The 13334-nt window shown below is 52.7% G+C and overlaps 2 protein-coding genes and 2 pseudogenes across 2 annotated transcripts; all 4 read right to left on the bottom strand.

Moving 5' to 3' along the window:
* Positions 1-830: 830 nt before the first annotated feature.
* SAPIO_CDS5443 (DNA repair protein rad10) lies at positions 831-2047 on the bottom strand (the record flags this gene model as incomplete). The annotated part of the gene is made up of 2 exons (XM_016787773.1): positions 831-1608; positions 1674-2047. The coding sequence occupies 2 exons, from the start codon at positions 2045-2047 to the stop codon at positions 831-833; spliced, it is 1152 nt and encodes a 383-aa protein (XP_016642788.1).
* Positions 2048-3053: 1006 nt separating this feature from the next.
* Positions 3054-4244, bottom strand: SAPIO_CDS5442 (annotated as a pseudogene; the record flags this gene model as incomplete).
* Positions 4245-6437: 2193 nt separating this feature from the next.
* SAPIO_CDS5441 lies at positions 6438-7472 on the bottom strand (annotated as a pseudogene; the record flags this gene model as incomplete).
* Positions 7473-8090: 618 nt separating this feature from the next.
* SAPIO_CDS5440 (uncharacterized protein) lies at positions 8091-12038 on the bottom strand (the record flags this gene model as incomplete). The annotated part of the gene is made up of 6 exons (XM_016787772.1): positions 8091-8638; positions 8701-8944; positions 9003-10875; positions 11010-11673; positions 11746-11809; positions 11925-12038. 6 exons carry the CDS (start codon positions 12036-12038, stop codon positions 8091-8093), a joined length of 3507 nt encoding a protein of 1168 aa, XP_016642787.1.
* Positions 12039-13334: the final 1296 nt, after the last annotated feature.

Genomic DNA, 13334 nt, shown 5'->3' with positions numbered 1-13334 from the left:
AGAAGGGCCGAAGGGTGAATTGCCTCGCAGCGGGAGAAGGGCCAACCCCATTTTGGGAGTATGCCGCGACGGAGTATTTATAGGTTCGTTCATGCGTGGAGCATTGCTACAGTAGATGGGAAATCGAAAGGGATGTAGAGGCGGCGAACCAACACCTCCTGCGCGGAACATAGTTGTTTCTTGGTATTCATTTGAACTATTTTGATGCCATATCAACCGGTTTGCGCGGCGAGCCACCCAGATGCGCCGGGAATGTTTCGAACCCCACCCACACTCATTCGAATCCCATGTCTTCGTAGATTGCATATCAAAGGCCGGCAATCTTGCCGATATCATGGGCGGTGTGCCTCGAGTATTCGAAATCAATACGCATAGAAGACTTGAGGCTAAGTCCTCGGTAAGCGTAGGGATGGATATAGGTTCTCCCCTGAGGCTCTCCTCAAGTTGAAGATATGTCTTGGTCTCTCAATCGGCATCGGCGGCATACTGTGATATATGGTAGACGCCTGTTCGTGAGGAAAGGCTAACACTTGCACTCCATAGTGGGCATTAGAGCCCCGGATTCGGAATAATGGATGCCGCCATTCAGAGAGCGATTGCCCAGTTCCTAAATCGCGTAATCCGATAACCGTACTGAGACATCGTTCTGCTATCTGGTAGTCAGAATAGCATAAGTAATTGGCATAGAGCCTACCCCCCCACATCCGATATTGACAGGAGTTGGGGGTTGCCGCAAGAACGTTCAATCAACATCGAACGTGCTCCGCGGAATAGTTGTGTTTATCGGCTTGTTCTTCAGTCAGTGTAGCACAGCGCTTGAATGTACCATCTCATCCCTGCTCCCTGAGCCTAGCCAAGGCAGCTGCGACGCCTTCGCTCAAGGTCTCCGGCTCTCGATTGTTCCGAGAGGGTTTAGACTGCGTTGGCTGCGAAGTCCGCTTCGACTCCTCAATAGCCTGGGCAAGCATGGTGTCTTCTTCATCGACATAACCAGCTGGCCGCGGCCGTTCATTTCTCGCAGACCCAGTCTGACCCGACCTAGCGGCGGCTGCCGGGGCGCCTTGCTGACTTGCTTTTAGAGCAAACCTGGGGTCGATGGAAGCTGAAGAAGGGGCACTATCCTCAATCGTCCTCCTAGCCGCCTTCCTCACGCGGAACGGCTCATCGATTGCCTCACACCACCGCTTTACTTTGACCTCACCCCAGCCTCCAATGATGCCAATCTGTTCAGGATCCGCGTTGATGGCATTCTTCAAACTGCCAAAGTTGCTGACGAGGGATACGGCATCCGCTTTATTTACGCCTCTCGGTACCGTGACGAAATCGACCAGCCTTTCGACGTAACTTGATCCTTGGTGACCCTGGATCGCCTTGAAACTTGCGTGCTCGTACGACTTGTACAGTTCTAGATAGCGCGCCGCTTCAGCGGCAGACCAGCAGAGGATGACGGTGACGTTATTGACTAGCGATGTCTTGGCTAGTTCGCGGAGGGGGTCTTCGTGGTTCGCAATGTCGACCATGGTAAGCAGAATGCGGAGGTTATATTTGCCTTGGAGGTTTCGGATTCGCGTGTAGATGTACTCGGGGTAGAGACGATGGTATTTCAAACTAGGTTAAGTGAGTTAATTTCACCGCTGTCCATATACTGGAATGTACCGCGGATCTGTGTTTACCTGAGAAATAGAGCGCAAGTCGTCAAACCGAGCCCGTAGTCGGCCGGTATATCAGAATACTCCCAAGCCGTCGACTTGATGCAGGAAAGGATGGGATTGCCCTTCTGCCTGGGCGAAACGAGAATGGTAGACCCCGAACCCCTCTGCGGAAGGACCTGCGGTGTGGGCTGCACAATCTTGGGTCCTGCCGAGGGCGCGGTTCCAGGGGCTGGCGGCGGTCGTTTGTCGAGCACCTGAGGCTTGGGCTGCTGGATCTTCTGGGGTGCAGGCTGCTGCACCCGTCGTTGCGGTTGCGCCGACTGAACTGCGCCAGTCGCAGAGACAGCACGATCCGCGGCAGCCCACAGCTCGGCGTCGTCAAAGTCGTCGTCCATGTTTCCCTATTGTCGGGTTCGGCTTAGACGCCAATACAATTCAATGCGTTTCGGGGAGGTAGACGCGGACACGGCGATTCACAGCAGAATCGGAGCTCCCTTCGCCGGACCTTTTGCTCTGAAATGCCTTAGTCAGAATTTCGAGAACCCAACGTCAATTGGTCTTCAGTGAACTTGCTGGTCGTGCACGTACACACACGCTGCCCATGGGCTGCACGTGCGGGTGCTATTTAGGGAGCAGCGTCGGATTTTAGTGGCCATGCTGCACGCTAGGACGCGGCTTGTTGGGGGCCTATATGCCGCCCACCAGAGCCTATAAGGGGGCACCTGTGGGCCGAGACCAACCACTAGGGTTGTATCCACGCCCGCCCGACCCCAGGGTTACCCCAGAAATCGGCATCAATCACGAAGCTTCGTCGTGATGCTGCCCAGATTCCTCCGTGCGCACATCGCCTTTTGGGCGACCTGCATCCATCTGGGTACCCTCTGATGCCGGGCCAACAGCCCTCAACACGGGAGATTTTACGTATCGAGAAAGCATAAGGGTCGCCAGCCCTTTGGCAGTCACCCGCGTGAACATTCATCTACTTGTATGCCCTGTTCTCACCCACTTTCGGTTTCGCCGAGGTCGAAGTCCTGGCTTTAAGGCTCACTGGAACCCGGGGAGAAACAAGAAACAAGTCGGATACTCTTACGATATGCGGGTATACGAAGGGGGGCAGAGGTGTTGCGGGTATCAATTCATGATCTCTAACCAAAAAACATGCAAGAAACTATTAAATACATCAATGACGATCGTGACCGGCCAAAAACCAAAACCCTACCTCGAGAAGGGCCCGTTAACTTTACCAGAGAATACATTTTCGTAAACCATCCATGATCCTCTCAAAAGACCAAATGCAAACCTAGAATCATGCAGCTAACTTCGATCATACGTAAGAAAAATCATTCATCATCTTTGCTTCTTTTTTAATCATTCCTGTTCCATACCGATGGAGAGAGACGTTTAATCGAGTGCTTCTTGCAAGCCTTCGTAATCATTCTCATCCACTTCGTGACGGGCGACCTCAGCAGTAAGCGAGTCGTGAATAGCATAGAGAGCTCGAAGCCACGTCTCAAACATGGTCTCGACACCGCTGACCTGGCCGATGCCGAGCCTCATCTCGGCGACCTGATCTCGTAGCCTTTCAAAGGCCTCGATCATAACCCATATCTGGAGAGCAGAGCTTTCGTTACTCGGCCGCTGACGTCTCTCTGACATGGCAGACGAGAGCTCTCGGGTCAACAGATCGAGGCATATTTGAAGGCTAAGGTTGTCGGGGCTCGCAAACGGATTGCCGTAGCTCGAGCTGAAGCTTGAGCTGTGCATGTGGGCCGGGGACGACGGCTCGGGCGAGAACGAAACAGGTTTGAAGTATACTGTTTCCTCCTCGAAAGACACCAGGGTACCGTCGTCGGATGTGGGCGATGTTGTGAGCTCGGCATTGTGGTTTGCCGAAGAAGAGGTAGGAGAGAAGAGCTTAGCAGAGGAGAGTTCATCCGAACTGCGTTGGCGCCTTGGTTCGTACTCCTCATCTATGTATCCCTGACGCGAAGGCGGAGGTTCCGAGTGAGAATCGCTGTAGATGGACTCGGCGTCGTAATCAATGAGGTCCATGTACTGCTGAGCGATGAGTTCAGTCGTGGCAGGTACATGGGTGGGCGACCCGTATCGCCTCAAAGGCATGCCCTCCAGCTGCCCGATGGAAAAGACGGGAGTCTTTGCACGTCGCCTGATCGACGACATTTTGGAGCTAGGCCGAACAACTGGGCGGTGGGGAGATTTCGGGATGGCAAGATACGAGCGGTCCCTAACCATGGAGCGAGGGAGCTTGAGAGATTCCTTAGAGTGGTGAGACCGAACGTATTCAAGCCACTTGGCGTCGCTCAAATCTGGCAGGGCTCGCACCACAGGTTTCCTGTCACCAGGAACCTGGCGGGAAGTCGATTTGGCCCGAGGGCCAGCGGCGGCACCTTTTTTGCCATTTGTAACAAGTGTGACTGACACTGAAGTGGGACGCCTGCTTTGGGACTGGGGGAAAACGGCAGGAAGGCCAACCGTCTTCTGGAGTTTCTTTCTCGGTCGAGGGCTGCCTTGCTGGGCCTTGTTGGCACTATATGGAGGGAAGGCCAATGGCGTTGTGCTCGACCGGCTCATTGTTTATGTTGTAAAGCGGATATTTAGGCGAGGTGGAAGAGGTGTGTTGTTGGCTGCCATAAGAGGAACGAGTGACCACTTAGAGAAAGGTGATAGTGGACAGTTCCCAAGACAGGACCAATGATAATATACGCCCCAATATCCAAATTGATTGGGGTTTTGTGGCAAAAAAAGAGAAAATAAGATACTAAGAATCTGAAGATCGCCAGATGGCGGGGAGAGCTTGGGAGAGAGGGAGAGACGCAAAGGCGGGGACAGGATTGCTTAAGGATGATGGAGACGGGGGACTTCTCAAGGCTTCTGGATTGGGATGCATGGCTCGATTTAAAGAGGACTAGACTGCTTCACTCAGGTACGCCAAAAAAAGGAGGAACCAAAAGAAAAAGGAAAAAAAAACCTGAAGGAGGGCAGAAACACGTTTGCGGTCATGAAGATCTGGGGAAGAGGCTGCACGGCTCTAATCAACCCTTGTCCATGTTCAGGACACACCGGTGGTAGGATCCGCCCAGTGACAGCGCAGCCCGCACAACCCGTACATCAGTGTTGCAGGAATGGCGAGGAGAGCCGTGTTGCAGGTAAGCAACTCTTGAGCGAGGAACTGTGCACTCATGGTAAGGGCCAGCTGGGATGCAGAAGCCAGCCAAAGTTTGGTTTGCGGCACACACTAACAAGAGCCAGAGTTGGGTGGGTCACTGCATCGGCAGACAGTGGATGCTTGTCGGCATAGAGACAACATTGCAGCGACCGTACTTGAGGTTAGACATAGATTATATGATCCAGGATTTGCCATCTACCGTATTCCCCGAAATCGACTTGTGGCGCACGAAGTAGGAGGATCAATTTCAGTTTTCGGAGGTTATGCTTCGGGATCGTAGCCAAGCATCCATTACATAGACTCATGCTCAGAGGTGCATCTCTTGGTTTGGACAGTGACCCGCAGCGAGGCATTGAGGGGTGCTCTCAACTCTCTCGCCGGGCACGATGAACGGGAAGCGGGAGCGGGAGAGGGCACGGCAAAACTTAGGGCAGAGTCTCAGGTCAACGAGTAACCTGAGGAGCTGGACCTGGCTCAATTGCAAAAAGAAAAAGACCCTCAGTGTCCGAGCGCTGTTAAGAAATGGGTCTTGGCATTAAGAAGGTCCAGAGGGAGGATGGAGGGCATGCGTGGGCGTGTGTAGGCATCCAGAAGTTGGTGATGTTTGGGTGCGGGGAAGAATATTCTGCGCTGTGGTTGCGGTCGAGAGGGGTTGGTTGATGCCATGCGACCAAGCAGATGAAAGAGGACTGGCACACACACGCACGAGGCTCGAGAGGCTGAATAAATACTAATTTATCCCCTGCTCTCACCCAATTCAAATCCGTCTAGCCACAAGAGCGCCGCAATTCCTCGTTTGAGGCATGTCCATGCTCATCCGCCTGTCTGTTGCGGTGCTGAGGCGAGGATCATCGTCTGCCTCAAACTTGCTTTCTGGTTTGGGTAGAACAACATTCCGGGTTTGGTTCACCGGATTCGGAAGCGCTTGATGAACCTCCATGAGGCAGCGGAGGACTCGAAGTGCGCCGAAAAGAACAAAACATGGGTCTAACATTGTAAATTCATCGATAAATCAGTCAGTGCGTTTGTGTTTGTACCTGAGGTAAACTTTGCAAATCCTCCATCAGATATGTAAACCATCAATTAGGTACCTACTGTGGGGAAACAGCCCTGATTGGCTGGTTTCCTAACCAGGTTCAACCAAACCTCTCCTCAAACACTGTTAGATTTAGGAACCAGTTCCTAGGAAGGAAAACTTCTTCTTCCCTAATCAAGAACTAAGATTCCTAATAGGTTATAGAAGGGCCAGTTAACGCAGAGTCTATATAAGGGGACTTACGGCAGGTGTTGCGCAGTCGCAACACTTGAGACATCTTTTGTTAGTCAGTTGGTCCAGCCGTAAGTGGATCAGTCCCTGACAAATAATTGGGATCTAGGCGATAGCGAGGTAGACCACACTCAGGCATGGAAGAGCACTTACTCTTATCCTATCCCCCAATCCTCCCTTCACTTGCTCTTCCCCTACCCTCACTTCTCCTATCCTCATTTACTTATCTTTCTTTCCTATATTATCTCGCTAGTTATTTTAAGGTCACAACAAGGCCCTAGTGCCCTTCTCTCTCGACACCCATTAGCTCACAACAGGAACTAGAGCGACCTCAACACCATTGAACCACCTCTCCATACAGCTCCTGCAACCAGGTGAGCCTCCGAATAATCATATAGCGGTTCTCACATAACTCCCATTCCTGCGCCCCATGCTCTACAAAACGCTCACGATCCCATCGCTCACGATCCCATCGCTCACGACCCCATCCCTCAATAGTAATTTCATCCAACGACCTCTCACAGAGATTTAGGAATGTCTCGAAAAAGTCATATAGCCTTATCCGCCTCCTTCCTAGGGGATGCTCTAACATCTGGTCCGTATCTTCGCCATCCTCTGTCACCTCGCAATCAGTCGAGACGACCTTGACCCAGAACTTCCACGCAGTCTTGCTCCGGTCAATGGGGGCCATGTTTGCCAGCTCTTCTTGGCTTGGTGCTCGCGCAAGGTGATTGATTGATTCTTTGTCGAGGTAAATGAAGAGCGTGCCGCGGCCGCCATGCTCCCGATCCTCGAGGAGGGGGTGTGCGTACTCCCAAGCCTTAGATGCGTCGGCTCCGTCTAGGGCCTCGCGGTCCTGTAGGATGATCTGATGGTAACGTCGCATCAGCTCGTGCGTGATAACCCAGTCGGACGTAAGTGGCTCTCCTTCGGGCAGAGCATCTTGAGCATTCCTAACCATCGCACTCCAAGCCTGTTGAGTACGTTTGCATGGGGGGTAGTCTGGCCTTTGATCGAGTTTCTCTATTAAAGCGTTCACATCATCGTTATCCGGCTTCCCCCTTGTCCTGCTCTCGTAGTATTCGTCCTCAAGGCGAACTAAGGCTAGTCTTTGAATAGCAGCAACAGCTTGAGTGAACTTCTCGTCATCGTCGTAGGAGGTGCGGAGGATAGTCCAGCCCCAGCACGTATGATGCTGGTACTCTTCTGATGTACAGCAAAAATAGTAGAGGTCCAAGACACCAGACCATGATTCCCAGAATTCACGCTTTGGGTTTCCTGGGCGTAAGTCTCGTGGGACTTGTGTCACAAAGGTTGAGAGAGACCTATCTAAGACAGCTGGAGGGTGTGGGCTGAGGGCGAACATGGCTGCTGTTTGGGGCCAACCCGCCTTGGACTGCTGTGAAAAGGGGAAAAACAAATCAGCGACTGGATGGACTTGCGGCGTCGCATCAATATAGAAATAGTTGTTGGAAGATTGGCCCTGGGTCAGCACGCGTAAATGACTCATCGAACTATAAAAGTAGGCCAAGACTGGAAAATACTGCCTCGTGTCTGTAAAGACCCGAAAATGCCACCTTAAAGAGGGGACTAGGATATCGGAAAACAGTGGCTATTTGGGTCATACGAAGTATTAGTTGGAAACGTTTTCATGTGTGGAACAAACGATCAGCTCATTTTGAGTCGTACCTTCCTCCAAACTAACAAGAGTTATTCTCTCCATTTTGTTAGTCAGCTTGGCCTCATGGTGATGTTGTGACACTTGGATGGCGTAGAGATCATCTCACGGCGCTTCACTTTCCACCAGAAGCCTCTTCACATTCTACCTCAACTACTTTATAGAAACCCTCAACGGATCGTATTATTCATCCCCTCTTCCAGCTCTATACCGTGGCATACCGCACCTGGAAAAACTTGATGTTTAATCTCCGTCTTGTGCTGTTATTTATCTAGTACTGTTTGCGTCTACTCAAGTCGTTCGATCTCAGTGATCGCCAAACCACCCCTCGTAGTCAAACTCAAAGTCCGCTGCACCGTCCCAGAGCGCAAGCAAGCCCTCCAGCACCTCCTGCTCGTTTCGAGCACCGGAACCTAGAACGGCAGCACGTCCTATTGCGCGGTATCTCTCCATAAAGGCCCTTGTCTCACGAATCATGAGGTCTATGTGATCGCGGTACCATCGGTCCAACATATGTTCTAGATCCGGGTTACGGTAGCCTTGGTTCCGGGCCTCCTGGGAGAGCAGGGCCATCTCCGCCCGCAGAGAGCGGTACGCCTCGCGGGCTTGGGTGCGAACACCGGCATCGGCCAGGTACTGAAGGACAATGACGGGCTGTCGGACACTGTTAATGAAGGCTTGGAAGGACGTCGCGGTCCCCTGACGGAGAAACTCCTCCAGTGTTGATGATGCTACTGGGTCATTTCCTTGCCACATGTTCAGTTTGGCGGAGTTGAGGTCCCCGGGAGCAAGCACAAAGGGGACCGTGTTCCGCCTGGTCCCTAGGGTGCTGAACATGCGGTCGATGGGCCTCGCTTGATCGTTTAGCAGCGGGATGGCCGGGGGTATGGGGTATGAGCCAAATCTCTCCAGATACGACCGTCGACGAAATCTTCAAAACGCGCACCGCTGCGCATCTCGCCAGTAATGGTGGACCTGATGAACTGAGCAATGGTTTGCAGCTCGATGATGTGTTCCACCACGAGGCTCCATGTCCCATGGTTCGTTTGGGTGACCCCGGTCAAGCTATCGACGTCGTAGTCCCAACAGCCCTGAGAGCTGTAGCCGAAAGCTCTCTGCCAGAGTGGGTTACTGATGGGGATGCGGCCAATATTATAGTACTGTCCCAACTAGTTAGTAAACAGGGAGCAAAGCAACGATTGAAGTAAATACACTTACCCCCAAGGAAAAAATGACGAATGCCCAGAATACCCTGTCTGGATCATCTACTTCGATCTTGAATGCCCGCGGGCCAGAAAAGATAGTAAATCTATCGTCATCGTCAAATGACTCCAATTGCAGAGAAGTCGAAGTATTAGATATCTGCCGGCGCTCATGGTCGAAGCCTACATGTGGAAGGTTGTTATCAAGGTCCTTGTCCTCCTCGCTCTCGTCGGCTCGACGCTTCAAGGCATCGCTATCTCGCTTGCAACGCTTGGAGATACAGCAATGCGCCCCTTGGCACGCGCACTGCAAGTCGTCTTTGCCGCCGACAATGTTGTTGAAGGTCGTCAAGCCGCAGATGAGCCTCCTGGGGAACCTCGAAGACCCGAGACGCAAGGCGGCAGAGTTCGACTGGGCGAAGTAGCGGACGTCTCCGATGCTGAGGTGCTCGTACTTGAGCCCGATGCGCTGCTTCCATACATCCGTGGTAGATTGGGCCGCCGTACCATAGACGATTTCCTTGATCTTCGCCTCGAGGTACTCCTGAGCCCTCCACAGCGTCTCGCCTTGGGAGCTTTTCGGTGTGCATTCAGCGCCATTCTCAATAAAGTAGTTGAGATAATAGTCAAACTCCTCGTCTTTGTCATTGTATCGCTTTTGGATGGTCTTGTAGCCCACGTCGCAGCAACGAGCACGCGCGCCCCATCTGCACGTCCCACCGTTGTGATCGAGAGCCAGGGGCGTCTTGCCGGAGGGACATCCTCCAATGCAGGTTCCGAAGCGCATGTTGCTTGGGACGAGACCGGCGTGATCGACCCATTCGCAGTTTTCCCAGTGGAGATCCTTTTGCTTGTCAGAGCAGCAGTACTTACGTCTTGAGTCGTCGCGGCAAAAGGCTCCCTGGCTCCCTGAAGACGAGGTGAAGAACTCCGACTCGAAGCTTTCACACGAGCCATCACCGCAGTTGGGAAAGTCAAAAGACCAGCTGCAGGCCGCATGCGCCTTGACTGCCGTGGAGGACCACGTGCAGCCGGCGATTTGATATGAATTCTTCTTCTTGCAGTGCTGGTTGTTGGACCCGATCTCGAAAATGGGACTGTCGCCCGTGTCCAGGTGGTTACAGTTACCGTTGTTATGTCCCCACCAGCCGCACTGGGGACCATCGTATCCGGATGCTCCGGGTGGGCAGCAGAGCCATCTGGTGCCGTAGCCCTCGCAGCCCTGGGCATTGGCCATGACCTCGTTGCCGCGGGCGCCGCCGTCGCTGCGTCGGACATGGTGCCAGCCGCTAGGGCATCCTTCCAAGCAATTAGACCATTTGCACTGGTGGTTGATGGTTACGTGCTCGTCGTACCCGTCTATTGACGACCCAAGCGCCTCCACGCGCTTAGCGGCCTTCTTGACAGCATTGGAGAAGCGTCCATCGGGCGTATCATGAGAGACGGCCCAGACCATGATGCCACTAAGGCATTGCTCCCGCACAAAGTCGGCACGCATCTGGAGGGTTTCTTCATCATCGTAAGCGACCCAATTGTTGCCCCACGAGAGAGTCTTGACTGCTTCTTTCTTGTGGAGGATAGGTTTAGCACCGGTCTCCTCAATGATATCCATAATCTCATTATTAAGGACGACACTGATCTCCCGACTGCACGGCTGGCTAGCGGCACCAGAGGCATACGTGCAACCGGGGCTCATGCATGAGGGATTCGCTACAGTGAAAGCGCGGCCGTAGAAACCAGTGCCAAAGACAATCTTGGAAGGCGAAATGTCATTGCGCCAGAAGAGGTCCATTGAGTCTTTCAGCTCTGTGAGGTTGGTGTGAGCGTTGAGATAGGGGCCCGTCCACTGGTTGGACATGTCCCAAGTGCCGTGCAAATCGTAGCTCATACTTTAAGAAGCAAATGGTCAGCATCTTGATGAGACAGAAGAAGTATCTGCAACTTCTAAAAAAAAAAAAAAAAAAAAAAAAAAAAAAAAAAGACCGACGGGCGAGTGAGGAAGAATGAGATTTTTCCCACTTACATGTTGAAGAAGTCCACATGCGGCTCCAGCCCTTTGATATCAAAGTGCTGAAGATACCAAAAAGATGCCGGGACCGTAATAGAGTATCCAGTCCTGGACGTCGTTTTGAGCGCCTGCTTCAAGCGTTTGGACAAGGTGACAAAGTTCTGGTAGTCCCCGCCACGGCCACCGCGGTCGTCGGCCACGGGATATTCCCAGTCGAGGTCAATGCCGTCAAAGTCATACTTTTGCAAGAACTTGATGACTGAGTTGATAAATTTGTCCATGTTCTCCGTGGTTCGAGCGATATCGCTAAAGGTAGTCCGCGTCGGACCCGGGTCGTTGAACGTCCATCCGCCCACGGCGATGTAGGTACGGAGGTTGGGATCAGACAGCTTGAGGGTGTTGAGGCGTTTGTATAGTTCAATATCGGACATTGCCGCGGGCTGGATCTCCAATGTGTTGGGATCAATGGTAGCAAAGGCAAAGTTGAGGTGCGTGTAAACACCCCTGGGAATCTGCTCGGGGTAGAAAGAGTGACACGGCCGGCCAGGAGCCCACCCCTCATAGTACCCAACGACGCGGGAGAGGGGCCTGTCGTCAACGGGACAGACTTGTCTCTTGGGTTTATTGCCGCCGCAGAAGTCTTCAGTAGTACCGCAAAAACCATGCTTGGAACAGCAGACTAGGGAGTTGCGTTAGGTCGGCCGGTTTGGGTTTGACCCTGAAGAAACGAAGAAACTGTCGCCACACTTACCATTCAGGGGGCACTTGTCGAACTTGACATAGTCTTTTCCGAGGTTGCCGGAGTCGCAGTCTGCCTTACGATCGCAGTTGTTGACACAGTTGTCTTTGTGGCAAACTGTCAAGGCACACCTGTTAGTATGTCGTCTCATCGATCCCAACATCTCAAGATATCTTCTTCTCGTGACTTACAGTCCTTTCCATAACCGCAGAACCCAAATTTTGAGCAGCATCCTTGCGCGCAGGGCTTGTTGGCATCACACTTCGTCTCGGGGGGCGTCCAGTCACAGGTGCTTTGGCAGCCATCGCCGCAATGGGCGCTGCTCTCACCGCAGAACCCGTCTTTGGAACAGCAGCCAATGGGACACAGCTTGGTGCGGCTGCACTCCGTGTCCGGGGGCTTGTAGTCGCAAGTGCTCTGGCATCCTTTACCGCAGTGCTCAGTTGTAGTACCGCAAAACCCAAATTCCGAGCAGCATCCTATTTCGCAAAGCTTGGTCTTGCTGCATTCCTGAGCCTGTGCAAAGGTGACGTAAAAGAAGAGAAGAAACAGAAGACGTAAAAGAGAGGTACGCAAAAAGAGGCTAGATTGCTGGTTTGGGGGCCGGGTTGGGGGAAAGGAGTGACGAGAGGCCATCTGGTGTTGATGGAAGGAGTGTTTCTAACTCCCTCAACGCCGAATACATGTAGTAACAGGAACAGGAACAGGATCAAACGAGTGTCCTTGAGTAAGTGGTTGGGTTGAGTCCCAAAACCGGAAACGATGGGAGGGGATAGAAGAGTATACTAATGAAGTCCAACAGGTTGACCAACTCCCATGCCACCCTGCCCAAAGGAAAGGAGACCAAGCCGCCCACATCCACCGGATGAGCCGCCGAGATGCCCGCATGTATCCGAGCCTCGGGCCACTCATCCTAGACCAGACCGACCATGACCTGGACTTTTCCACCTGCACATGCGCCTAATAAAACTGACCGATGGTGTTAAAAATCCTGCAAACCCCTGAAATCTCGTTTAGCTGAGCATGTAGGTGTGTGGTTAGTCACAATAGGTGACACGAGGGTGCTCTCAAAGGAGCCAAGCCTCTACTTCGTACGAGCCCAATGACTTCCATATAATCGCTTACGGGGCTCTTGTATGATATCCATGGCTCGTTGGAATAGCATCAACCATTTGACCTGGAAACATGGCTCGATCCGCTCGATTATGTGACTTTGTAATTAGAGTAGCTCCGCACCAAGCTGGCCAAGAACCAAAAATCCGTCCTGTAGTCATCCACGGGGATGGAGATTAGTAGTAAAACACTAGACAAATCGCCGGACTCGCAATTTCTCAAGGGTAGGTCCATAGGAGTCTGGAGTATCATCGTGGGGGGTTCGGCGAAGTGGGCGAGCGCGCCGAGCCGCTTGGCTACGCATCAATAATACCGTGCAGAGCTTGGCCTCTTGGCTATGCAGGTACAACTGCAGATGGACAAGGGTTTCAACGGCTCGTACGAACTAACACCGAGCCGAGCCTAGGCTAGTTGCTCGATTCGGACTCGCGAGGGACTTCATGCTGAAGCGGGCGGGTGGGGTGGAGATGGCATCAGCAGTTGTTCAA

The sequence above is a fragment of the Scedosporium apiospermum genome (assembly GCF_000732125.1).
Source record: "Scedosporium apiospermum strain IHEM 14462 chromosome Unknown SEQ_SAPIO_0098, whole genome shotgun sequence".
Classification (NCBI taxonomy): Eukaryota; Fungi; Ascomycota; class Sordariomycetes; order Microascales; family Microascaceae; genus Scedosporium; species Scedosporium apiospermum.
The sequence above is the reverse complement of the archived record's forward strand: the minus strand, read 5'-3'. Positions and strand labels throughout refer to the sequence as shown.